The sequence below is a fragment of the Desmodus rotundus genome, chromosome 9 (genome assembly GCF_022682495.2).
Source record: "Desmodus rotundus isolate HL8 chromosome 9, HLdesRot8A.1, whole genome shotgun sequence".
Taxonomy (NCBI): Eukaryota; Metazoa; Chordata; class Mammalia; order Chiroptera; family Phyllostomidae; genus Desmodus; species Desmodus rotundus.
In genome coordinates, this window is record NC_071395.1 from 69,670,052 (window position 1) to 69,697,545 (window position 27,494).

The following is a 27,494-nucleotide window of genomic DNA, read 5'->3' on the forward strand; positions in this document are numbered from 1 at the left end:
TAAAAATACCAGGCAACCCGCTAAATTTGAATTCAGATAATGCAAAATGTCTTAGTGTAAGTATGACTTGTGCAATATTTGGGGATATACTTATACTAAAAAATTATTTGCTACTTATCTGAAATTCAAATTCAACTGGGCATCTTGCGTGGCTTATCTAGCACTCCTATGAGATTGTATCCAAAGTATTGTGTAACCATTCACGGACACATTAAACCCATCACTTTCATACAGTTCTTAAAGGGCTCTGGTTCCTGTTCCCCCAACATGAAGAGCTACTAGAATTGGCAAAGAATCATCTTAGGTACTCCACAATAAAAACAACATCAATAGCAACGGTTTTCCAAGCCTAGATTGCATGTCAGTAACTCTCTTCTATTGTCTGTACTGCTGACAACAGTTCTCTGTGACACAAGTGTAACAACCTCATTTTACAGATGAGAAAACTGAGGATGAGACCACAGGCATATGGAACGCTGTGCAGTACAGTAGGCCTCTAGCCACCACTGTATCCTGGATTCATAAATACTCTTACCATATAGCTGTGTTTTGGGGTCATTTGTCACAAAGGGCAAAACAAACTGTCACACAGAGCTGAGGCTACAGGGCAGCTTGCTCCCAGTCAGGCTGTCTTACCTCAGACATGGGTTGCAGACCCCCAAGTGAACACCTGCTTCATCAACCTTACAGGTGAACAGAGGATCTAAAGGGTGGAGGAGAGAAATCCCAGCTCCACCTACTACTGCCCTTGGGACCCTGAGCCAAGTACTTTAACTTCCTGCTCTATAAGCAAGCAGAAAATTTGTGTTCATTCATTCATTCATTCATTCGTTTAGTTATTCATTCACTTACTTATTTAATGAGCACTTATAAAATGTATACTCACTTTGTAAACATTAACGCATTTAACCTGCTATAGAGGTTTGCGGAGATTAAATGAATGAATATAAGTCAAGTATTTAAAATAAGGCTGAATGCGAACATTCCGTAAATGTTGGCTGTTGATTATTATCAGTATTATTACCATTATAATAAAAATCATGAGTAATTATAATTATGAGAATAATATTATGTATAATAATTATACTATAGGAATTGTTATCATTACTATCACTTAAAACCAAAAACTTTAAGGCCCCAAATAACCTGGCCTACTATATTTAGTGGAGTTTATTTTCTGTGAAAGTTGGTTCTAAAGTCTAAACTAAAGGCAAAACGCGCCACACTGCCTTGGCGCTCCGTGTCTGGGGCAGGCGGCGCCCTGCCCGGGAGCCCAGGGCAGCCAGGTCCCCCCAGTGCAGGAGCAGAGCCGCTTCTCTGAGTAAGAGCCAGATGAAATGGGTGGCTTGGATGGGGGTGTTCTGCCGTAAAGAAAATCGCTCTCCACTGTTGTTGTAGAACATGTACTGGTACCAGTCAAACACACACATGTCAGGACTCTTGTATACAGTGCATGCCGGGCAAGTGCCCCGTGACAGGAGGCTGGGCCGAACCTCTATGGGCTCACGCTGTACCTCCAGGGCCCCAGAGGCTTTGGTAATCCATTGGTTCACTCCTTCTTTTAGAAGGTAAATTTTGGCGAACTCTCTGTCCCTCCCTCCCCACTTTGCGTCTGTCTGCCTTGCTCTCGCACTCTCTGATTTCTTTAGGGTTTCTAACACACTGTTCTAACGCACTAACACACTGACGCAGGAGCCTAGGCGGCCCTTTGGAGAGCAGCTGGTGGAGCTGCTTATTTTTAGAAGAGGGGATTGGGACTAGACAGCTTCAACACCTCGCCTCAGGGTGCCCAGAGCTGGGGAAGCAATCAAAGCCCTGGTCACATTTGAAGCTCTATAGCTGTTCTCTGGCTGTCCTCTAGGGTTCACAGGCACAGCTGGAACACAAGCCCTTCAGGACAGGGTTCCAGTCCCCAGTCCTCCCATTCTCCTCTGCAGCGAGCCTGGATCCCGCTAAGTGTGTACTGTTGACTGGCCAATGGTTGGCCCGCTGCTGCCTCAGAATGCAGCTTTTATTATTATTTCAGTATGGTCAGGCCAACAGATCAGCAGATGGCTGTCATTGAAAAGATAGTTACAGTGCCCAAAAGGAAAAGGAGCCCCTCACCATGCAGGGTCACTTGGGGGACCTGTGACGTCAGTCAGGAGGTGAGGGGAGTGGGCAGACAATGGACAAGAGCCTTCACTATGGTTTCTATGGGAAGGAATGGGCAAGGCAGGGTGAGCAAGTTCAGGATTGGCTAGTTTGAATAATTCCTGTGGGCTCTGGGTGATAGAAGCTGTGCTGACTGGTCCAGCACCTGGCCCTAGGGCGATCAGGGATGGGGAATATTGGCCCTGGTCCCCCTAGGAAAGCTTGATGATACAGGTAGCGGCTGGGGGTAATGGACTCTGGATTGGTTAGGTTGCATGTGAATTGTGTGTCCACAGGGGAGGAATCTCTATCTCTAGGAAAGGGCCAGCTCTGAGAAGGGCAGTCTCTCCCAGGCCAGCAAGCCCCAAAGTGTCAAAGCATCATAAAATACAGAGAATAAAAGACAGGATGAGTACAACCACCTGTGAAGGCCGAGGTGGCTGGAGGAGGGAGTAGGGTGGAAGTGGTAAATTAAAGGGAGAATAGAGAGGAAGAAAGTCCTGCGGCAAACAGAGCATGAGAAAGATGAAGCAATCGCCTGGGGATCTTTGTAGAAGTTCTGCATGTTGGTACAAAGGCAAAGAAGGCTTTTTCTTATGGGCCTTCTATAAACTGCCTCAGCCTGGCTGGAGAGAGACAACGGGAAAGAATTCTGAGCCTGCACCCATAGGAGGGGTCCGGGAAGGACAGGAGTCCAGCCTCAGCTCTGTGATGACCTTGGAAGGCACTTCACCTCTCTGTGCTCAGTCTCCCTCACACCCCTGCATCTTACGGCTTTGAACGGCTTTGTGGGAACTCGAAGTGGCCCCTGAGTGGACGCATTTGGCAAGCTGAATGGCACTCTGGTCTCCTGTCATAAAATGATAGTCTAAGGTTTTTTCTATCTCTGAAAAGTCAGTTGTCCGCTACACATTTTCTGTCCACTCTCGGCTCTCGTGCTGATGGCGACCTCGCCATGTCTTTAACCCAGCCTGGGGCGCCACAGAGAGCAGCAGCAAGTGTTAATGCACAGCTTACTGTGTGTCAGGGGCCACTTGAAGCTCTCCACTCACATGAACTCAATCCCCACAACAGCCTGAGGAAGTGGATACTGTCATTATCCCTATTTTACAAATAAGGACATTGTGGCATGAAACGTACAGGTTCCCATGGCTAGTAAACAGCCCAGTGGGGATGTGAACTCCTCAGAACCCTCATCCGAGAAATAATGGGGCTGGGACTTGGATTAGATGATTTCTAAGGTTCTCTCATATCAGAGATTCTCTGAATTTCTGATACATTTTCTCCTGCTCTTACCCACTTCTTCCTCTAGAGAATCACTATTCACTAGAACTTGCAGGAATGATGGAGATGTTCTCTATCTGAGCTGCCCAGTGAGATAGCCACTAGTTATACGACATCTTTCATTTGAATGAATCTCAATTTAAATAGCCACTCCAAAACTTCTGGATCAGACAATAGTGTAGCTCCAGCAGAATCTCGAAATTTGTATAAATGTATAATCACCTCTCCTCACAGCAGCCAGGGGAACTTGTGAGCATTCTAGAAGTTTCCATAAGGTTAAGTCAAAACCAGCTTTAGCCCCTCCCCAGAAACATAGGGTGCTCACAGTAAAAAGCCATTATGTAGTCATAGTACCTCTCCTCTGAGCCCTCACATAGTCCCAAAACAGAATTTTCTGGGTCCCTGTTTGATTTGTGCCTGACCCAGGCTGATTACCAAGGGTGACCATGTTGCCTCCTCACAGGGTTTTGTCCCCCTGGCTCCTCTTCTTGCACTCCTGCCTTGGTGTCTCCCCCCCTCGCCTTCCAGAGCAGGTGCTCAATGGTCAACAGATGACTGCCCTGCATTCAACCCCCCACACCCCCTGCCACAACCCTCCTTGTTCTCCCTGTTTCTCTTCTCCCACTAAAGGCACCGCATGCAAATTTGACATCCTGTCCTTGAGTAGAGGCAGAAGAGCATCTCAAGTTATCTAATGGGAAGCCCAAAGGGTGCTCCACACTCACTCTGCCCTCCCTTGGAGCCTAGCTACAGAGCCAAGGACCATGACCAAAGTAAAGATCAATATTTGATATTTGGCTCTCACTTCCATGGTGGTGGGATGCTGGAGTCCACCCAAGAGGTTGGGATTATTTCTACGGAGACTGAAGGCAAGCTCCAGCCACTGCCAACCCTGTAGCTGGCACAAACCCTTTCCACCCAAGTCTGGGTGTATCAGAGTGTCTCATGGTGCCCAGACCACCAAGGAAAGCAATGAGAAAGCCATTGACCTGCCTCCGGGATGCTCTCTCCCCAGGCGTGATGGACCACCACTTGGTCATGCACCAGCTGCGCTGCAACGGGGTCCTTGAGGGCATCCGGATCTGCAGGAAAGGGTTCCCCAGCCGCATCCTTTATGCTGACTTCAAACAGCGGTAGGTAGTCTCATCTTTGCATCCGTCTTTTGAGGGCACCTTTAGACTTCCCAGAAGTGCTCCTTGGACTGGGTGTGTGGTAGGCTCACCCTAGGATGTCCACAGGCTCCATCTTTGGCTGGGGTGGAGGGGTGATCCTCTGCCCAGTGTGAATGCCAGGCTGGCCCAAAGTGGCTCCAAAGTCAGAGCCCAGACCATGTAGCCTGACTAAGACTCTAGATCAAAGTTTTGCAACTTCTGCACTATGGATATTTGGGGCTAGATAATCCTTTATTGCAGGGCTGTTTGTGCATTGTAGGATTTGGGCAGCATCCCTGGTCTCTACCCACAGATGCCAGTGGCAAACCCCAAAGCTGTGAAAATAAAAAATGTCTCCAGACATTGTTAAATGTCCCCTAGGGAGACAAAACAGCCCCCTACCCCTACCACTGCTCTAGTTCAATTCCTTCCAGCTACCATCTGGACCCACAAGTCCAGGCTGCATCCAGAGTGGAGGAGGGAGGAGGACCTTCCAGAGGTCTGCCAGTCAATTTATTTCAGGTTCTGTTAAGGGAGGGGGAAAGCCATGACCGGTGTGGCTCGGTGGATTGGGTGCCATTCTGCAGAGCAAAAGGTTGCCAGGTCGATTCTCAGGTAGGGCACATGCCTGGGTTGCGGGTTTGGTCCCCACTTGGAGTGCATACTGGAGGCCACCTATTGATGTTTCTCTCTCACATCACTATTTCTCTCCCTCTCTCTCTTTCCCGTCTCCTCTCTCTAAAAGCAAGTAAATAAAAGCTTTAAAACAAAACAAAAACATTTTCCCTGAAAGCAAAATTCCTGCCATGCACTCCACAGGGCTTCCTCCTGTTGTTTCTCCCTCCAGCCACAGCCTCCTTGTCTAGAATCATCCCTAGATTGCCCTTCTGCCAGACCAGCTGTACCATATTCCATTTCCTCCTAAGGCTGGAAAAAGAGAAGGTTCTAGAAGGCCTGGTCTCAGGTATGGGGCCTTTCTTAAGGTGTGAATCCAGTCAGGGAATTTCATCTCTTTGCTGAAACCACCACCCTAGCCCACACTTCCAGGATGCTGAGGGGACCTAAGTAGGTGTGAGGCCTGACACACCTCCCAGGGCAGGGCTCCCGCAAGGGCCAGGTGTCACCTCAGCCTCCTGTGTGCCGGGCCAACAGCTGGCAGACTCTTGTCACCCGCGGTGCAGTGGCTCTCTGCAATCTGCCTTCAGCCTCCCACTCCCATCACAGGCACAATGGACCACCTCCTCCCATTCTGGCCTTACCTGTGGCCTTGCTGGCCAGGGCCCTCACAGGGCACTGAGGATGCTGTGCTGAGCAGTGAGGAGCAGGTGCAGTCCTTCTCCTCTAAGGCCTCACTGACCTGCTGCCCCTGTCAGCAACCCCAGAAATGACCTGCCATCCTCCCTCCTCAGGTACCGGATCCTCAATGCCAGCGCCATCCCAGAAGGGCAGTTTATCGACAGTAAAAATGCTTCTGAGAAGCTTCTGAACTCTATCGACGTGGACCGGGAGCAGTTCAGGTTTGGTCATACCAAGGTGAGAACAGGTGGAGCTGGGAGACCTGCTCCCTCCACCCTCTCCCCACCCTGTGTAACCACAGCCCAGGGCCGCTTGTTAGCTGAGCAGAAGAAAGGGGTCTCCTTCCCCATCTAGTCAGCCTGACAACCCCTTGCTCTATAGCCCAGGTGGAGGGAGCCCTGTGACTGGGTGCAGAGGGCTCCATCTCCATGTTGGTTTTTAAGAGTCTAGAGGCTTAATTGGCAGCCGGAGCCCCACCAGCCATAGAAGAAAGCAATGGGAGCTTGGTTTCCTGGAGGCAGCAGAGTAAAGATGCTAAAGGCAATGAAGGAGTCCCAGAGAGAGGAGGACACAAAAAGAATCCCAGGGACAGTGAGCACTTGAGAAGAATTGTTATAACCCATAAAATGGCTACTCCTTATTGAGCATGTGTGCATCGAGTCCGGGGACACGTCCTCTGTACACATCTTATTGATCCTCAATCACGTGATGGTGATAGAGGTACAGACCTCAAAGAGTTGCTGGGGAGGTGAGAAAGTGTAGGTTCCCAGGAAGTAAGAAACTTGCTCACGGTCACATGGATAGTGAGTGGCAAAGGCCAGCTTCCAATCCTGGCCTAACCCCAACACTCCACGCGCCAGAAAGGGACAGACCGGGACCAGAAGCATCCACCCCACCAGGGAGAAGCCTGTGTGCCCAAGGGAACCCTGCTTCCTTGGGACATCATGAGGGCCAAGGAAGCCCTGACTCTGTGGGCCTGAGGTGGGACCAGCCTGCCTGGATGGGCAGAGAGAGGGGAGGACGGGGAGGCAGAAGTCTGAATCTCTCCTAATCTGGGCACAATTGAGCTCTTTCCGGACTCACTTTTGCTCCCTATATGTGAGCTGTTAGAATCTGCCCATGTGGGTTGGTGGGGCCTGGAACGTGCTTAGGAGCAAGACACAGGAGGAGCTGCTGAGCACCCCAGAGCCGCTGAGCATTGAGTCCTGCCAGTCCCCACCCAGGGCTTAAAAGTCAAGGGCTGCAGTCAGACAGAGACAGGCTGATCACCTGCTGAAACAGCAGGGCTGCCTCTGCTTTAATACAGGTGTTTTTCAAAGCTGGGCTCCTGGGACTGTTGGAAGAGATGAGGGATGAGAAGCTGGTGACCCTGATGACACGCACGCAGGCACTGTGCCGAGGGTACCTGATGCGGGTGGAGTTCAAGAAGATGATGGAAAGGAGGTGACGCAGACCCTCCCCCCCCCTCCTGCCACCTTACCCTGCCTTTCTGCTTGGGTGCCGATTACCACTTCTGCTTTTAGTCTCGGGATATTAATATACTTGTTCATCCACTTAACCAACATTTCTTGAGCAGGAATTCCATGCTGGGGTCTCTGCTTGGCCCTGGGGCTATGGAAAGGAGCCCTGCCTCCAGGGGCTCATGGCCAGTGGGAAGCACACATGTGCATGGCTAATGTCAATGCCCATGATCTATACAATGTCAAAGTTACATTCAGGACAATGGAGTACTGTTGAGAATCAGTCGCCAGCCTTGGTGGGGGTTGCGGTTGGCATGAAAGGGTCAATAAGAAGAAAGAACTTCCTAAAAGAAGTTTTGCATGGCTTGAGAGAGTGTGGCCTGGGAGGGAGACCAACAAGCAGGTCACAACATTCAAAGCAATGTGAATGAACCCATATTGGATCATCTGGTTAATGGGGAGCGGTGGAAGTTGTGTAAGGAGACAAATGAAAGGTTCAGGTTTGCAGCTCAGAGAGGTCACTCTGGCAGCTATGAGGATAGTGGAACCGACAGGACAAGAGAGGCCAAGACCAGGCTGTGGCAGAAGTCCAAATAATAAATGACAAGGCCCTAACTTAGGAAATAGTCAGTGGGTAAGGGAGGAGGAGGTGGGTTGAAGGAATATAGAAGAGTCTCCCATATTTCAGTAGAAGGATAACAGCATTGGTGGCTGGTTAGGCGTGGGAATTTCAGGAAGCGGTGCATTTGGGTGGAAGCCCATTCTCCCAGATGCTCCAATACCCCGTATAGCTGTGACATTGTTGTTGCCATATGGGCCACCAAATGCATTAGTCAAGAACATCTCCCAGGCAGGGAGCTTGGTGAAGTGAACGGAAACCAGTGCAGAAATTTAAGACATACCAAAGAAGGGCTCAGCTCAAAGGAGAGAAAAGTAAGTTCTCAGGTACACAGGAGCTGTGTGATAGGGAGGTGCACAGGATGGCGAATAGGCGACAGGGTTGATGTCACTGATTTGGAAGCAATAGTCGAAATTAGGAAAATAGGTCAATTCAGTGAGGGCAGGAGTCTGGGAGACCCAGGGGCTGAGGCAGCTCCTGGGTGTACACCACCACTTACACATAAAGAAGCCCATATGGCAAAATACTGTGAAACAGAAAACCTGTTTTATCATGAAATCAAAGGCAGAGGGGAGTTTCAAAAAGGTGAGACTTAACATCTCAAATGTGGGAGAAGGACCCAATAAAACGGAAATCAAAGATGCCCCTTGCCACTGGTAATTAGGGGGCGCTGGTATGCTCAGGCAGAGTACTTTCCGTGGAGTGGAGAGGTGGAAGCTGGTGAATGGGCGATCCACACAAGGCCTGTGCCCTCCCTTCCCTCCCAACTTTTGCCGTGTTGTTTCCTCCGCCCCCATTTGCAGAACCTATTCTGGAGTCCATAGTATCCGCACAGCTTGGCTGTGGCTCCTTCCCACCTAGGAGAACGGTGCAGGTCCCAGGGCCCACGGGCTGCTTGGGGAGGGTGACGAGACTTGGCTGTGGTTCATTCATGCCGGCCCTAATGGATGTACAGGGAGTCCATCTTCTGCATCCAGTACAACATCCGCTCATTCATGAACGTCAAGCACTGGCCCTGGATGAACCTGTTCTTCAAGATCAAGCCACTGCTGAAGAGCGCGGAGGCAGAGAGGGAAATAGCCACCATGAAGGAAGACTTCGAGAGGGCCAAGGAAGAACTGGTCAGGTCTGAGGCTCGCCGGAAGGAGCTGGAGGAGAAAATGGTGTCCCTGCTGCAGGAAAAGAATGACCTCCAGTTGCAGGTCCAGTCTGTAAGTACCTTCTTAAGAATCAAAAAGGAGGAGCAACCTGGAGGCCCCAGCAAGATGTCTATTCAAGGGACATTGGTGCCACCTAGTGGTCACATGGGGTATAGCAACACCACACTGTCAGTAAAGGGAGGGCCTGGCCATGGCTTCAACGAAGCAGAAAAGACTGGAAAACACGTCCGCACTGTGAATTCTGCTCACCTTTACTTCTCCCCTCCTTTCATGGCAGCGTTAGACCTAGTTTGCTGTCAGTATGTCTCATCATAATAAAAGCTTCCAGTAATGTACCAGGCATTTTTAATTTCTGTAACTAAAACTAAAACACTAATTAAATAATTCAAAGTAAAAATAGGAATTTGGGGAATATCATGGTTATAGCCAAACATGCTTTAAAAATATGCATTTTTATCACAGAAATAAGGGGAACAAAGCCATATATACAGTGCATAATACTCTGACTATGTAATTGTATCATTTCACAAAGTTAAAAGCATTTATCGTTTGCCCTTTTTTAAAAGATTTTTAATTCATTTTTAGAGAGAGGGGAAGGAAGGGAGAGAAATATCAATGTGTGGTTGCCTCTCACATGTCTCCTACCGGGGACCTGGCCCACAACCCAGGCATGTGCCCTGACTGGGAATTGAACCGGTGATCCTTTGATTCACAGGCTTACACTCAATCTACTGAGCCACACCAGCCAGGGCATCATTTGCCCTTTTTTAAACTCCCAAATACATTTACTTTTTGCCTTATGTGAAAAGCATTTTCTCCTCCCCTTTCACTTTCCCAGTTAGTATAGCGTGGTTATTAGAACTATCCCAAGCATAGTGGGCAAGAGGACAAATTTTAGAACCAGACTGCTGGGTTTAGACTCAAGGTGCTCCATTTGATAGCTGAGTGAGCTCAGGCAAGACTCTTTGTGCCTTGGTATTCTTATCTGTCAAATGGGCGTAGTAAATATACCCACCTCGTAAGGTTGCTGGGAGGATTGGATGAGTGCATACAGGTAAAATGCCTAGCACATAGGACATGTTCCATAAACACAGACACTTGTTCTTGCTAGTCTCTTTTCATTCATGACCTTGAAAGGTGTATCGAGTCCTTACAATATTCTTACGTGAGAAGCTATAACCCGATGCAGCTTAAGAACTAATCTTGGTCTGTCCTAGAGACTCGTCATAGAGTGTTCTGGGACATGTTTGTATTTCACCACTTATTCCCGTCTACTTTGAATTTTCTGTTCTGTGGCCTGAGGAGGCAGGGCTAAGGAGACACAGGCAGCACTTTTCTGTTAAAAGGTGAAAGGTAGTGATGTTTTGAAAACATTGGCTGTGATCACACAGAGGAGATGAGTCACTGTTTAGCTGGTGGTGGTAAGAAAAAGTGAGATGGCCATGTGTCCAAAACTGGCACGTTTGCAGATGCCTTATGAACTCCATGAATGCCCTCGCTTGACATTATTTTAGCTGAGTCCTTATTAGGTGGATATGCCCTTAATGGTTTAAAAGAAAAATATGTGGATGATATATATGTGTGTTTGTGCACATGAGTATGTGTGCATGTGTGTGTAAGTGTGTGACCCCTTCTTTAGGCCTCGTTCATGGGCTTTTGGAGCACAAAGCTATTCCTGTCTAGGGTTTATCAAGAGGCCGATCAGAACATATATTCTGGTTCTTTCAGGAAATGGAAAACCTGATGGATGCCGAGGAACGGTGTGAAGGGCTCATCAAATGCAAGATTCAGCTGGAAGCCAAAGTCAAGGAGCTGAATGAGAGATTGGAAGAGGAAGAGGAAATAAATTCTGAACTGGTTGCCAAGAAGAGGAACCTGGAAGATAAATGCTCCTCTCTTAAGAGAGACATCGATGACCTGGAGCTGACCCTGATGAAAGTAGAAAAGGAAAAGCATGCCACAGAGAACAAGGTGGGCAAATCCAGGGGATGACCACAGTGTCTTGAACAACCCTGACTCCCTCTCTGTAAGGAGGAGACAGGTGGGCAGCATTTCCTGGAAGTGAGAGGCAGGAGCGAGCAGATGGTGGTTCAGTCCCACCAACTTCTGTCCTCTGCCTCATTCTCCACCCTCCAGGCTTTTCCACCCTCCCGCTGCCTGCCTGGTTGCACGACACACTTCCAGGCCCAAAACTTCCTCCACAAAGCAGGAGATCTTGAGTCCTATCTGTCTTTGCTTTTCACCCCACTTGACACAGGAAGAGCAAACAAGAATGCCTGCAGGGGCCAGACAGATAATGGGGGGAGGGAAGAGGATGGAGGCAGAAAACTAGGTAATGGCAAGGATTGGCAAGGAGGTGGGGTACAGGGACCCTCCTGGGTCATTGGTAGAGTATAGGCTGATGAGCCTTCAGGAAAGCCATCTGGAATCAGTCAAATTAAGAACCCACAGAGCCTTCAATCCAGTTTTTTTGCTTCTCCATGTATAGACCAGGGAGTTTTCCCTCCAATTGCTACAGGGACCTATACAAAGATGTTTGTGGCAGCAGTGCTTGTTGGGGGAGGGCTGGAGGCAGTATCAGGGCCCATGCTGGGGACTGGAGAGGTGAGACCTGGAGGGTGCAGCCCAGGGAGTACTACACAGCCATGCAGAGCGACAGGCTATTGCACAGAGAGCAGCAAGATGGGTAGAAAAGGACTAGTGCTGAGTGGAGGGAAAGTAAGGAAATGAAAAACACACCATGATTCCATTATGTAGACTAAAATAACATACATACAAAATAGTAAATAGTTTACAAAAATAAATGAAGAACATAATACATGACTCATTTTATAATGGTTGCCAATGAGGTAGAACAAAGGATGAGGCTGGCCAGGTGTGAGATGACTCAGTCAGTGCTGGGTGGACAATTGGGAGTAATGGGAGATACAATAGGGAGGGGTGAAGACTATGGCAAACTGGAGAGATTCACCCTGTCCATCAGTGGCAGCAATGACTTGGCTCCAGCCAGCTGTTGCCAGGTGGGAATGGGAATCCAGCATTGCCAGAGCTTTCAACTTTCTGTAAGAAGCCATAAATCCCACTTTTATGTAAAATCTCAAGTTTTTCAATGTTGCTAACTTATTCCAAGGTTGTAAACCACTTGAGGACTAAAGAAAAGACGTCTGTGGCCAGATTCAGCCTGTGGGTCAGGAGTTAGCCATCTCCAATCTGGAAGAATGTGGTACATGGGGAAAAGTTCAACTGAGTGCTTTGGAGCTCCATGTAGGGTACCCTTGCCCAGCTTCCTGACTCCCAGGACTCCCACTCTGGGTTTTCTTGAGAGCACCTCAGGCTCCTCCTTCCCCTTCTTGTCCTATTTTAAACCCCAGTCAACCAACCTAATAAGCAAATTCCCATGGATACATTATGGTGACTACAGATTGATGGGTTACACTTCAGAGGCAGCAGATTTGCATTTAACAGTGCCCTTCAATAAAAGGATAACAAGTAATGATGTCCTCCAATAAAAGAATCAATAGCCTTTGCTGGAAGCTTCCAGTTTAATTGTTTGAGCATTCAATTAGTCTTGGTATTTTCCTAGGTAAAGAATCTCTCTGAAGAAATGACAGCCCTTGAAGAAAACATTTCCAAATTGACCAAGGAGAAGAAATCTCTGCAGGAAGCTCATCAGCAAACACTGGATGACCTTCAGGTTGAAGAAGACAAGGTCAATGGTCTCATCAAAATAAATGTCAAGCTAGAGCAGCAAGCAGATGACGTGAGTGTATTTTACTGCTGGGCACTAACATTTATTGCTCGCAGCAGCTCCGGAAAGACAGGGTTACACGATGCAGGGTGAGCACTCAGACCCCAGGATCCGAGTTGCTGGGCTGAGTACCTGGAACACTGAGCAGCCCCACCTGTGAAACAGGATGCAACTAGCTGTACCTCGAGGGTTTCCATGGAAACTCAGCCTATACAGAGTGTTAGTGAATCATTAGCTGCTAATATCATCGTCATCGTCATCCTCACTAGCATCCATTTCTAGGTTTTCTAGCTTCCAAAAGCTTCAATCTCGTTCTAATATTGCTAAAAATGGGTTCTATTTGTGACTGTGAAATGATCACAATCCCCCATCATGTTACATTTTGTCCTTGGGGTTCAGAGTCTTCAGGTTTCACTCACAGTTGCAGCTGGAGCTTTACCAGGTGTCCTTCATTTTCCTGAGGCCACAGCAGGTGTGCTCCACCCCTCCACCCCTGTGCCTGTATGCACACTCACGCGCGCGCGCACACACACACACACACACACACACTAAGGCTCCCGCGCAGTTGCATGGTGTACTTGGGGGTAGAAGTGACAGTGTACAGTCTGGAGCAGTGTCCACCCCAAAAGCCCCATCCGTGCCTGTCTAGGCAAAAGCATGACCCTATCTATGGGCACCATGTTTCTGCAGGGGCCTGGCCTGGAGCAGGCCATGTGGAAATCGCCGGAAGAGGCACCACAGAGCCTCTGGGGGCTCCAGCCCCAGGGGTAGCCTTTGCTGGAAGGGAGGAAAGAGGAGAGTGAGGAGGGAGGGGAAACTTGCCCCCTCTTGGGGCCAGGGACATGCAGTCACACTCGAAGAGAGCCCACAAAAGCCACAGTCGCATGTGTGGCGGTGCTGGAGAAAAGGGCGAGCTCGTTTCCCTACAGGGTCTCAACCTCCCCACCATGTCTCCCCAGCTCGAGAGCTGCTTGGAGCAGGAGAGGAAACTGCGGGCTGACCTGGAGAGGGTGAAGAGGAAGCTGGAAGGAGACCTGAAAATGTCCCAGGAATCCATTATGGATCTAGAGAATGACAGGCAGCAAACAGAGGAGAAATTGAAAAAGTAGATATTTCATCTTCGACCTCTGGTTTGAGCACGGGAGCCAGCATGCCCCTTTCAAAGGCTTGTATTTCATGTTACTTTAACTACGTACATATCTACTTGCAGGAAGGAGTTTGAAATCAGTCAGCTGCAAAGCAAAATTGATGACGAACAAGTGCACAGTTTGCAGTTACATAAGAAGATCAAAGAACTGCAGGTGACAGTGGGGACCCCCTTCCCCTCCACAAGGCCCTGTCCGCTCCTCTCTGCCTGCTCCCTTCATTTCCGTAGCTGCTTCTTTCTCCCTCCCCTTAGAGCTGGAGAGAATGCCCTGCCCTTCCCTTTTTCAAATTAATATTTTAATTTTCTAAGTAACAGATATGTAGATTTCCTTGGGCGAAATTACCCTATTACCAGTAAGACTGAATGTTATTGATAGGGGTGTTTTGATCGCCGCCCCTGAGCCCAGTGCCTGGCCATCTTCTCAGGAGTCGCCGCCAGCTTCAGCCGGGTGTGCCTCCTTTGGGATGGTTTGCCATGGGTTTGTGTGAACATAAGGCCCACCAAATATGTGTGCTATATTGTGTATATAACCCACATACATGTTTATAGATACACATAAGCATATGAAGAAACAAGAACATTAAAATGTGTGTATACATAATATATATAAAATATACACATAAAATATACATTAAAAATATTGTTGTATTGAGATGATCACTCTGCAGCTTGTTCCCTCCATGCAGCAATTGGTCCTGCAGAGCGTCCTTGGCAGGCCTGGGCGGGCTGCTGATGCCTCCCAGAGTGGGGTTCTGTCCCAGATGATCAGACTGCTTCCCCACTGAGGGCCATGTGGATTGTGGCCACGTTTTTTTCACGAATTTCATCTTGGAGAGTATCCTTTGGATTACAATGCCTGCCCTCCAGCCCTCACCTTCCTGCCCTTCCCAAGCGGGCCGCTGCCCCACAGCACTTCTGACACAAAGACCCTTGCAGGCCCGCACAGAAGAGCTGGAGGAAGAGGTTGAAGCAGAACACACATTCAGAGCCAAGATCGAGAAGCAGCGCTCTGACCTCTCCCGGGAACTGGAGGAGATCAGCGAGAGGCTGGAAGAAGCTGGGGGGGCCACTTCGGCCCAGATTGAGATGAACAAGAAGAGGGAGGCCGAGTTCCAGAAACTGCGCAGGGACCTGGAGGAGGCCACCCTGCAGCATGAAGCCATGGCAGCCACCCTGAGGAAGAAGCACGCAGACAGTGTGGCTGAACTTGGGGAGCAGATAGACAACCTGCAGAGGGTCAAGCAGAAGCTGGAGAAGGAGAAGAGTGAGCTGAAGATGGAGATTGACGACATGGCCAGCAACATTGAGACCATCTCCAAGTCCAAGGTACCTGACTCTGCTCTGGGCACATATGAGGCTGCCACATCCACTGGCCCAGCAGGCTTGTGTCATTAAATGCCTCACTCAATGCACGTTCTCACCTGAATCCCTCTCCCTGCTCTGCCTGCTCCCCATTCCCCAAACTAATTCAGGTCAGTCAAACTTGAGCCAATGACCAGCTATGACTCAGGGCCTCATCATTCTTCCAGAGTTTTCCAGAAAGCTTCCAATCCATCTGGCATTTTCTAGAACTAAACCTGTGGAATGGATTGTATCAAAGGGTCTTGGTTGGTATGGCCACCTTCTTAGCCCACAACTTTAGTCCCTGGGAAGGAAGCCAATGTGAAATTGCACATGAGACCAGGGTGAATCCAGGTTTGATGGTATTCAAAGCATTTAAAACTCAAGAGGGGAAGGGCTTTTTAAGAAAATATATATAAATTATGAATACAAAATTAAGCATATAAGTAAATATTTATTTAGAAGGGGAAAAATAAGTCACAAATTACTGGCACCTTGGAGACTGAGGTCCCTGCCTTCTCAGACCTCTCAGGCCATTTGTCAGAAATGCCTACCCAGGAATAAATTCTTGCCTGTGAGTGGCTTCCCCTCCCCACCTGGGACCTCAGCTCTCTGTAGCTGGGGCCCCTGCAGAGGAGGGCACTGAACTGTAAATGTCACCAGCTTCCTGGCAAACTGGCCTGTGTGTATGGCTTTAAAGAAGAGATTTCCTCCAAAAGTAACTGTGTACTCCTAGACTCAAGAGTTGCCCTCTTTCGGGGAGCTCCAAGCTGTACGTGGAACTGCTGCTGGGCTAGGACAACGGGTGACTCCCGGAGTGGGGCCGTGGACCTCCCACAGAGGGCTGCTCCAGTATCTGTGGAGGAAAGGGATGCAGAGAAAGATCGGAGAATTAAGATGGTCTCCATTGGTGCCTCTTGCTGCCTTTAGCACCTGGGTTCACACAGCTCATTCATTCTTTTGATTCTTCCTCACTTCAACTCCTTTCTTTCTCTCTTTCTAGCTTAGTCATTGTTGTCCCTGCCTTGGTTTTTTCCCTTTCCTTAAGAAGTGTGTGTGTATGTATTCTCTCTGTCTCTCTCCCGCCCACCTTTCTTCCCCCCACCTCTCTCCCCTATAGCAAGCCAAGCCAAGCATCACCCACACACTGCCTTTAACCATCATCCCTATCTCCATCATTGCTTCCTGCTCTAGTTCTCACTTTTAAAATCCAGAAGAAGTACTTTACACTACCTTACATTTTTTAATCTGTTGACTTAAGTTGTTGACTTTGATTTTCTCTTTGTAAGTCTCCATTCCTTTTCCATATACCCCTGATTTAATTATTTCATGCCTATATGTCATTTTCTCAAAGCTATCCTAAGCTCCTTGGGGTCCTCCTTTGAATCTAATATCCCTGCTTCTTCTGCTGGCCTCTCATACTTTGCAGTCTAAGGACAGATAAGTGCTCAATATATTTATTTTATGTTATACGAGGTGGGAGAAGGAGGGAAGAGGTCTGAAGAAAAGACAAGGTTTTTAAACAAGCTTCACAAAAATGCAGGACAACTAGGCGCTGCAGGGGTGAGTCTCTACATGCTATCTCCGCCACAGGGAACTTTTTGTATAATTCAATGAAATGCTCAACACTATCACCTGAATATATTGCTTGCAAACAGACACACCAGAAGGTATTGCTTTTTACATGGCAGTAGAATTACTTATAAGAAGATCCCAGAGTTCCTTTGAGTAGCATCTTCTCAAAGGCTTGTTTACAAATCATTAAATGCTTATCTGCCAAATGCTGCTGATCCCAGCTATTGGTGATAAAACAGCAATCACAAATAAAAATAAAGCAAATATGAAATGACTTTTTAAAACTTACCTCTATGTGCTCTTTATTTCTATTTTACCTGACAAGAAGCTAAACTATCAGACTGTCCAATTCAACACCAGACACCAAGAACCCACTTTCCCATTCATGCTTCCTTTTTTTTAAAGGGTAACATGGAAAGAATGTGCCGGACTGTGGAAGACCAATTAAATGAACTCAAAGCCAAGGATGAGCAGCAGACACAGTTAATCCATGATCTGAATATGCAGAAGGCAAGACTGCAGACCCAGCATGGTGAGGATGGGCAGGGTGCTGGGGTCCCATGGGGCCATGGGGGCAGGGAGGGGCAGCAGGGCCAACACAGGGGCCACTTCTGTTTGTTAGGGGAGCTGAGCCACCAGGTGGAAGAGAAGGAAGCTCTGGTTTCACAGCTAACCAAAGGCAAGCAGGCCCTCACGCAGCAGCTGGACGAGCTGAAGAGGCAGCTGGAGGAAGAAACCAAGGTAAGGACAACTCTCCTTGGTATGGCAGCGTCAGACAGAACCTGGGAAGCTGAGAAGCCATAGAGTGGGTTGGAGGCAGGGCTGCGTGACAGAAGCAGAGGCTTCTCCTATCTGCCTCAAGCCTGGTCTTTCAGGTGAGGGGACCTTGACATTGGACCTCCTTCCTCAGAGCGAGAAAACTCCTTCAGGGCACTCCCTCCTCTGGGTTCCTCTGCCCCACAGGGTGGTCTGATGAACTCCCCTCTCCACCCAGGAGCACCTCTCCCCATCACTGCTTCTGTGTATTCTTTCACACTGACCAGCAGTTCACCACAGCCCCGTGAAATGTCCCCATCTTTCTTCTTCGTCACACTTTGCCTTTCCCCTGCTATAACACCCAGTTGTAAGCTACCCTCCTGCCAAAAGACCGCCTGGTTTAAGGGACACTTGGGGCATCTGCACAAACATGAACAGCATCACCACGTTCTTGATGTCAGTACCTAGGTGTTTATGTTTGTATTGCATGTCCCCCCGATCTGTAAACTCCTAGAGGACAAGAATGTTTTTTCCCCACTGTGGTTGTTAACAGTAGGCATGGGGCACAGCAGAACAGTACACACAGTATGTGCTTAGCAAATGCTGCTGATGTGTGTTCAAGCACTGGAATGAGAATCCAGGAGTCCACAAGAGTATCTAATTGTAATTCTGATGTCACCATGGCCAAGCTAAGACTGAGGGAGCAATCCTTTGGAATTCTCTCAGGCTCTGTCTAAAAGAGAACAAGTGCTCTATTTGGCTGCCACCTTCCTACTGTACATATGGTGCGAGTGGTGGATGGAGGGCCAGGGGAGTGGTGAGAACCAGAGCCTGACCAAGTAATGAGAACGTCCACTTGAGGAGCAGGGCTGTCCTCTGGCCAGGGCACTGTGGTAGCTAAGCTTTCCTTCTCGGGCCAAGTTTTGGCATCTGGCACAGGGCTCGGCCTGTATAATAGTTCAGGTGCTCAACAAATACTTGTTCTGTGAGCCAGGTGGTTTGGAGACTTGTGGCCAAGGCCCACCTATCCTTGGATCAGTATCATATGGAAATATTTGGGTGATAAAATCTTTCCACTTCCCACTGCCAGAATGTTGTATCGCCATTGGGTGCCAAATAAATGCTCATATGTAGTACTGAAATAAATAAATAAATAAATACAGTGAAAGGATGAATGTGTATGACTTGCTGCACTTGGTGGCGCCAGACGTGTTTTGTGACTGATGATGATGAGAGCTAAACCGTCCGTCCTCCTGACAAGATAAGAAGGAGTGTGGGGGCCCCTGGGCATGACCTCCCTGCTCAGGAAGAGGAGGAGGCAGAGCCGTGGGGGTGGCATGGATCACATGGGGTTCACAGATGTGAGGAGACAGCCCATTGCTGGCGCCAGATGCTTTCAGGGTGTTCACAATCACAGCATTCCACCACATTGCATCAAGCAGTGAGGAGGAAGGTATTCCCTTTCCAATTTTGCTTCAGTTCTTCTGATTTCATAAGGAAGGGGTCTCAACTAGGATACCATCTCTTTAGCACTTGCTTATTTTCCTTATGAAGACAGAGAGAGCAGGCCTCAGGCACAGAGCCATAGCGGCAAAGTGCCTCGTCAGAAGGTGATGGCATTACTTTATTTCTGTTACATTTATTCTTTTTTTCTTATCCTCACCTGAGGATATGTTTATTGATTTTGAGAGAGAGAGAAGGGGGAGAGGGGGAGAGAGAGAGAGAGAAATATCAAACGGTTGCCTCTCATATGTGCCCCAACCAGGGATCAAACCTGCAACCTTTTGGTGTATGGGACGATGCTCCAACCAACTGAGCTACCCAGCCAGGGCAATTGCATCTGTTCTTATAGTTACATTCTGATTATGGTCAATGTTCATGGTGTTCTATTTACTGTAGGATAATAGTTTAGTTTTAAAATAAATATATTTAAATATAATAAAGGAGTCAACTTTTTTTTAAATTAAGTAAATAAAACAGGTGATATGCTGTTACAGCAACATCTGTGAAGGCAGCATGGAAATGATTCAACTTAGGAAATGCCGTTTTAAATGAAAATGCCTTAACTTGGAACATGGCCAAATATTTCTGTACTCTGTCACCACGGTAATTCTCAGGCCAAGAACGCCCTGGCGCACGCCCTGCAGTCCTCCCGCCACGACTGTGACCTGCTGCGGGAACAGTACGAGGAGGAGCAGGAAGCCAAGGCCGAGCTGCAGAGGGCACTGTCCAAGGCCAACAGCGAGGTTGCCCAGTGGAGGACCAAGTATGAGACGGACGCCATCCAGCGCACAGAGGAGCTGGAGGAGGCCAAGTACGGGCTCCCAGGTTACAGCAGGAGAGATGACTCTAAGGCACAAGTGAAGGAACAGAGCATCGCTCTTCCCAGGCCTTGGGTTTTCTTAAGCATCCACATAGGGGTTCCTGTCCTTCCTGTGGTATACCATCCATTCCACCTGGTCCCTTTGGTGCCTCCTCAGTGACCTGCTTTGTCACCAAGCACTTGGTGATTCTTCAGATGTCACTTAAATCCTCTCCGTTCATCAAACTCTAGGTCTGGTTTTTATCAAGTTCCAATCCCTACAGGCTGTTTCTCTTCTGATATAACACTTCTGAAACAATCCACCTTTGTCAGGGAGAAAAAAATCTGGTTCTCTTAGGAAAAAACTGGCCCAGAGGCTGCAGGAAGCTGAGGAAAACACGGAGGCAGTGAGCTCCAAGTGTGCTTCCTTGGAGAAAACCAAACAGCGGCTGCAGGGAGAGGTGGATGACTTGATGCTGGGTTTGGAGCGAGCCAACACTGCCTGCGCCACCCTGGACAAGAAGCAGAGGAACTTCGATAAGGTCCTTTCCCTACTGCATGACGGCAGTGGGATGAATGGGTCAGCCCTTCATGCCCACGTGTGTAAGATGTGCACACAACCCAGGAGGCCCTCAGTCCGAGCAGCAAGTCCCAGTCCAGGGAGGTTTGGGGATTTGCGGCATCTCTTTACTTCTGCAACAGTTCCTCCAAATGGAATTTTATATTTACTTAAAGCTAATTCAGTTTACTGTGAGATAAAAACATACAGCAGGTCATTGGAGGGATACCAGAGTGGGAGTCCCTGATCTAGAATGGGGTCCCCATTTTTCTCTAGTCCCAAGGATGGAAGGGCAAACAAAACTTTGGTGTTGCTGATGGTCCCTGGACCCTTTCTGTTTCTCATGTGTCCCTTTGTCTTCTCCTAGGTCCTCGCAGAGTGGAAGCAAAAGCTGGATGAGAGTCAAGCTGAATTGGAAGCTGCTCAGAAAGAGTCCAGGTCACTTAGTACTGAAACCTTCAAGATGCGGAACGCCTACGAGGAGGTGGTGGATCAGTTAGAGACACTGAGGCGAGAGAATAAAAATCTGCAAGGTAAGCTCTCTCCCCACAATGTATGATATTCCCCTTCTTTTCTGTCCACCCTCCCCCATGTGTGCACAGCCACCTCCAAATGCCCTTCCTTCCCACTGCCCCACAAAATCCTCACATCTGCTCAGTTTACCCCAAGGCCTGAGCCTTCCTAATGTAAGGCACAGTTGTAGCAAAGTCACATGCTCAGAAGCAGAGGGCACAGTGGGTTAGAGAACATATCCCCAGATTCTGTCTCTGTGTGGCTTTGTGTCCTTGGGTATGTCACTAAGTCCCTTAGGTCCTCAGACTCCCGACCTATAAAATTAAACCAGCCCTGGCCAGTACAGCTCTGTTGGTTGCAGCATCGTCCCATAACCGAAGAGCTGTAGGTCCAATTGCTGGTCCAGATGCATACAGGAGGCAACCAATTGATATTTTCTCTCTCTTCCTCTCTCTCTAAAAGGAATTCTTAGGATGTCCTCATGTAAGGATAGAAAAAAAATTACACCAGACCCGAAAGCTCTAAAAGACAATGATTCTATACATTTTGTGCACAATTCTCTTCTCTGGTCCTCTGGACCACTTTGTATACTTTGTGAAGTTCTAGGGTAATGCACTGTTCTTGTCACTCCTCTTTCTGCACAGTTCAGGTGAGGCAGCCCACCTGCATTTGCTGACATGTCACCGGAAGGACTTCATGTATTCTCTCCTATATAAATGTCCTGAATTAATCGCCAGTCCCTAAACTGCCTGGCAAATGCCTGTGCTGTCAAACAGACTGTTGCAATAGCCTAAATCAAGCCTGTCCTTTGCAGAAGAGATTTCTGACCTAACTGAGCAGATTGCAGAAACTGGCAAGAATCTCCAGGAAGTGGAAAAGACCAAGAAGCAAGTGGAGCAAGAAAAGTCAGAGCTCCAGGCCGCCCTAGAAGAGGTGGAGGCAAGTGTCTGGGATGTGACACAGGGAAGTTCAGGAGGGCAGGACATTGAAGGAGGTGGGCTAGGTCCCCACTTCGGGGCCTTTCCTGCCAAGAGGCCCTGAGGCTCCCCTGGGGATCAACATCCAGCTGCCCTGGGGAAACAGCTGTGCTCTGCTGCTTCGTCTCCTGGTGTCCTCTAAGGCCATCGTGTTTCCCCTTGTGAAAATAAATAAATCTGTTTGTTATGTCCTCAGCATTCTCCTCGCAGGAAGCAAGAAATCATTCACCAAACATCCGAGAGCTCGCTCTGAATCCCTCAGTTTTAAGCGAGTGGCAGACACGCACCTCTGGCTCCTGGGATTCTGCAGTCACAACAGTGCCCTGTCCGAGGCCACAACCAGCTGTGGCCAGTGCAGGGCGGGTGATTGAGATGCTTCCAGGGAAATGTGCATAACACAGGGTAGCAGGAGAGCAACTGCCCTGTCATTTTAGAGAATAGATTGGCTCCTGATTTATAGCCTTATTAAAATAGACACACTCAATAAAATTTTCACTAATTCAAAAAGATGCTCTGACCTCCTTGAAACCTGATTGTTAATAAAAAAAAAAAAAAGTGTAGTTCCAGTTTCATTACTAGCAGGGACATTTAGGGGCAAATCATTTGACCTTTCTGAGTATTCTGTTCATCTGTAAAATGGCTATTATCATCCCCATTCTGTCATAATGGGGATGAAAATACCTCTTCAAGTGACCGCAGCATCTCCAATTGCTCCTTTGCTTTTACCAGGGCTCCTTGGAACATGAAGAGAGCAAGATCTTGCGTGTCCAACTAGAGCTGAGTCAAGTAAAATCCGAGCTTGACCGCAAGGTTGCTGAGAAGGATGAAGAGATCGAGCAGCTGAAGAGAAACAGCCAGCGGGCAGCAGAGGCCATGCAGAGCATGCTGGATGCTGAGATCCGGAGCCGCAACGACGCCCTGAGGCTCAAGAAGAAGATGGAGGGAGATCTCAATGAGATAGCAATTCAGCTGGGCCACTCCAACCGCCAGCTGGTGGAGACCCAGAAACACCTGCGCACAGTGCAGGTCCAGCTCAAGGTGAGGGTGTGGCCTCAGGCCTGGCTGGGCGCCCCCCCAAACCGCACCCCCACCACCTGTCTTGGCTCTGACCTCACTCCTGGTTTCCCCTGAAGGACTCCCAGCTGCAACTGGACGACACCCTAAGGACCAACGAGGACCTCAAGGAGCAGCTGGCCATCACAGAGCGAAGGAATGGGCTCTTGCTGGAGGAGCTGGAGGAAATGAAGGTGACCCTGGAGCAGACAGAGAGGACCCGGCGGCTGTCTGAGCAGGAGCTGCTGGACGCCAGCGACCGGGTGCAGCTTCTACACTCCCAGGTGCAGTTGTCCACCCTCCATGGGGGGGGCGGGGGAGGCCACGCTCTCTTGTGGGGCAGTCGGAGCGAGGAAGGAGGAATCATTGCATGAAGGAGCCAGAGAAGGCTTCACAGAAGTAACATTGGAGCCATAATCTTGGAAAGTTAGGCTTGCCTTTCAAATAATTGTTTTTTGTCATTTTTATGAAAATTTAAAAAAAATTATAAATATTTTAATAAAAATAGAGAATACAAACAAATGAGTAGAAGGAAAATACCAACCATATCGTTAACATTTTCAGACCTTTCATTCTAAGCCCTTGTCTACATGTACATAAATATTATATTTTTTGTAAAAATATGATCAAACTTTTTGCAATTTATTTTCATTTAACAATGTGTCATGAACATATTTCTCCATCTTTAGGTAGTCTTCTATGACAATTTTTAACCATCATAGAAGAAAAGTGACAATTAGGCAGAAAAGTAGTCCATTCTAGCTGTGTGTTGTGGCATTTTTACTTAACCATTTCTCTGTGGTTGGATGTTTTAGTCCTCCCAAAAAGCTTACTATTTGAAAGGCTACTATACTGAACTTCTTTATAACTAAATTTTCACATATATTCATTATTATTGTTTTGCTAATATTCCTAGAAGTAAATAAATTTCTAGAAGTAAAACTTTAGAATCCAAACAATAGAGACATTTATAATATATTATGAACTGATCTTCAATTAAGTTGTCCCAATTTGTATCACCCATTGGGGAAATATATAGAAGAAGCTCTTTCCTATAAATTCTCAAAGACCATAGCTATTATTTTTAAACTTCACTGATTTTATTGTTGAAAATACCTCTTTTTTAAAATTCTTATTTCTTTAGTTACTCCTGAGGCAAAACTTTTCATCATATTTTTTCCATTTTCATCATTGTATTTTTTGCCACTTGGATTTCCTCTGTTGTGTCTTACCTATTTGTAGTTTTGCCCTTTTTTTCCTATTGATTTGTCTTATACATTAAGGAAGGGAATTTTTCAGTAACGTTGTAAATGTATTCCAGCTTGTCCTCACTTTTACAATTCCATTTATGGTAGGGTTTGATCACTAGATCAAACTAGAATTTTTTTTCATCTTATATAGTCACATCTACAAATTATTTCCTGTTTCTAATACCTTTGTGAAATAATCTGTTTTTCCTCAAATATTTGAAAGTCAAACTTTATCATTTATTCAATTATTTTATGTGCAATTCTTGGATCTGTCTTGGAACTTCCTGTTTGGTCAAAAATGAAACAGTGCCTAGCAAATCTCCACATGAAAAATAAGAAGTGGGAGGGCACACGCCTGGGCTGCGGGCCAGGTCCCCAGTTGGGAGCATGTGAGAAGCAACCAGTCGATGTATCTCTCATGCATTGATGTTTCTCCCCTTCTCTTTCTCCCTCCCTTCCCCCCTCTCTCTAAAAAAAATAAAATAAAATAAATTCAATAACTAAAATCTTTTTTTTAAATTTTTAAATATTTTTAAACGAAATGGAACATGATCATGATTTATTTTCTTCCCCACCCAACAATCCCTTCCCATTGTTTTAAGTGTCCAAATATATATAACCTACAGTCTGGTATCTGTTTCTTGTAGAACACAAGCCTGATAAATATCAAGAAAAAACTGGAAGCTGACATAGCCCAGTGCCAGGCAGAGGTGGATAACTCCATCCAGGAGTCCAGAAACGCAGAGGAGAAGGCCAAGAAAGCCATCACGGATGTGAGCTCTGTTCTTTCCCTTCAGATACACTGCTGGGAGACAAGGCAGGAGCCTCTAATCCCATGCTTGACAAGTAGCTTTCATCTCCTTAAGACCAAGGTCTGTCAGTGGTGGCTTCCTGGAGAGTTGGAACGATCAGAGGCGGAATGGGGAGGAGTCCAGTGCACACTCTGTGAGGGAGACACGTGTCAGCACTCACTGTACCAACCTTAGCAGCATCTTCCACATGCTCCAGGTAAGGATGGGTGGATGGCCCACTGATGTTTTCTGTGAACTTCACCAGGCGGCCATGATGGCTGAGGAGCTGAAGAAGGAACAGGACACCAGCGCCCACCTGGAGCGGATGAAGAAGAACCTGGAGCAGACGGTGAAGGACCTGCAGCACCGTCTGGATGAGGCTGAGCAGCTGGCCCTGAAGGGTGGGAAGAAGCAGATCCAGAAACTGGAGAACCGGGTAGGTTGGCCTCAGAGGACTCACTGTCAAAGTGATACCAGTTCAGCTGTGTCAGGCAGAACCACAATCTGGAAATTCAGGTGCTGGGAAAGGGGCCACTGATTGAGCAGATTGCAGACTAAGTCTGAGGACTGTTTTAAAACTCCCTGTGAGACAAATTTCCCACTTATTTTTTTTTGCTAGTCCCTACACCCCAACACACACAAATCCACTTTGGAATGCTTATGCCTCAATAACTGTAATGTAATGACATTTATATATTTTTAATCTAGTCTTTATTGTACTTTTTCCATTACCATTTAGACTCCTTATATCCCCTCCTGCAGCAATCACCACAATATTGTCCATGTCCATGAGTCCTTTTCCCTTTTTGCTCAATCCCTCCATCCCCTACCCTCATCCACCCCCACCCCACCCCGGCAACTAGCTGTCATCTGCTCTCCATCTATGAGACTGTCTCTGTTTTACCTGTTAGTTCAGTTTTTTCATTAGATTCCACATATGAGTGAAATCATATGGTGTTTGTCTTTCTCTGACTGGCTTATTTCGCATAGCATAGTGTTCTCCAGGTCCATTCATACTGTCAAAAAGGGTAAAATTTTCTTGTTTTTAATGGCTGAGTAGTATTCCATTGTGTAATTATATCCCATAGTTGTTTTATCCACTCATCTACTGATGGACACTTGGGCTGCTTCCATCTCTTAGCAAGTGTAAATAACCCTGCAATGAACCTAGGGGTGCTATGTTGTTTTGAACTAGTGTTTTGGGTTCCTTCAGATATATTCCCAGAAGTGGGATCACTGGGTCAAAAGGCAGATCCATTTTTATTTTTTTTTATTGCTGTTCAATTACAGTTGTCTGCATTTTCTCTCCACCCCTCCACCCCACCCCAGCCAAACCCACCTCCCTCCCCCACCTCCACCCTCCTCTTTGGTTTTGTCCATGTGTCCTTTATAGTAGTTCCTGAAAACCCCTCTCCCCAGTATCCCCTCCCCATTCCCCTCTGGATATTGTTAGATTGTTCTTAACTTCAATGTCTCTGGTTATATTTTGTTTGCTTTTTCTTTTGTTGATTATGTTCCAGTTAAAGGTGAGATCATATGGTATTTGTCCCTCACCACCTGGCTTATTTCACTTAACATAATGCTCTCCAGTTCCATCCATGCTTTTGCAAAGGATATAAACTCCTTCTTTCTCTCAGCTGAGTAGAATTCCATTGTGTAAATATACCATCGTTTTTGGATCCACTCGTTTGCTGATGGGCACTCAGGTTGCTTCTAGTACTTGGCTATTGTAAATTGTGCTGCTATGAACATTGGGGTGCATAGGTTCTTTTGGATTGGTGTTTCAGAGTTCTTAGGGTATAATCCCAGCAGTGGAATTGCTGGGTCAAAGGGCAGTTCCATTTTTAGTTTTCTGAGGAAATTCCATACTGTTTCCCACAGGGGCCTCACCAGTCTGCATTCCCACCAACAATATACTAGGGTTCCCTTTTCTCCGCATTCTCTCCAACATTTGTTTGTTGATTTGTTTATGTTGGCCACTCTGACTGGTGTGAGATGGTACCTCATTGTGGTTTTAATTTGCATCTCTCTGATGGCTAGTGAAGCTGAGCATCTTTTCATATGTCTCTGGGCCTTCTGTATGTCTTCCTTGGAGAATTGTCTGTTCAAGTCCTTGGCCCATTTTTTAATTGGGTTGTTTGTCTTCCTGGAGTGGAGTCGTGTGAGTTCTTTATACATTTTGGAGATCAGACCCTTGTCTGAGGTATCATTGGCAAATATGTTTTCCCATACTGTTGGTTCTCTTTTCATTTTAATTCTGTTTTCTTTAGCTGTGCAGAAGCTTTTTATTTTGATGAGGTCCCATTTGTTTATTCTTTCCTTTATGTCCCTTGCTTTAGGGGATGTGTCTGTGAGGATGTTGCTGTGTGGAATGTCTGA

The 27,494-nt window shown here is 47.3% G+C and overlaps 1 protein-coding gene across 1 annotated transcript in view; it reads left to right on the forward strand.

Moving 5' to 3' along the window:
- Positions 1 to 27,494, forward strand: part of LOC112308470 (myosin-13) — a 67,304-nt gene that overhangs the window by 27,495 nt on the left and 12,315 nt on the right. Inside the window, exons 19-37 of the mRNA XM_053911955.1 lie at positions 4,433 to 4,550; positions 5,978 to 6,101; positions 7,171 to 7,307; positions 8,899 to 9,154; positions 10,832 to 11,074; positions 12,687 to 12,863; positions 13,811 to 13,956; positions 14,062 to 14,152; positions 14,935 to 15,324; positions 17,320 to 17,446; positions 17,537 to 17,655; positions 19,788 to 19,984; positions 20,331 to 20,514; positions 20,899 to 21,064; positions 21,859 to 21,989; positions 22,751 to 23,059; positions 23,155 to 23,358; positions 24,972 to 25,097; positions 25,381 to 25,551. Of these exons, the coding sequence (XP_053767930.1) occupies positions 4,433 to 4,550; positions 5,978 to 6,101; positions 7,171 to 7,307; positions 8,899 to 9,154; positions 10,832 to 11,074; positions 12,687 to 12,863; positions 13,811 to 13,956; positions 14,062 to 14,152; positions 14,935 to 15,324; positions 17,320 to 17,446; positions 17,537 to 17,655; positions 19,788 to 19,984; positions 20,331 to 20,514; positions 20,899 to 21,064; positions 21,859 to 21,989; positions 22,751 to 23,059; positions 23,155 to 23,358; positions 24,972 to 25,097; positions 25,381 to 25,551 (3,416 nt within the window). The remainder of the gene's footprint in view (positions 1 to 4,432; positions 4,551 to 5,977; positions 6,102 to 7,170; positions 7,308 to 8,898; positions 9,155 to 10,831; positions 11,075 to 12,686; positions 12,864 to 13,810; positions 13,957 to 14,061; positions 14,153 to 14,934; positions 15,325 to 17,319; positions 17,447 to 17,536; positions 17,656 to 19,787; positions 19,985 to 20,330; positions 20,515 to 20,898; positions 21,065 to 21,858; positions 21,990 to 22,750; positions 23,060 to 23,154; positions 23,359 to 24,971; positions 25,098 to 25,380; positions 25,552 to 27,494) is intronic.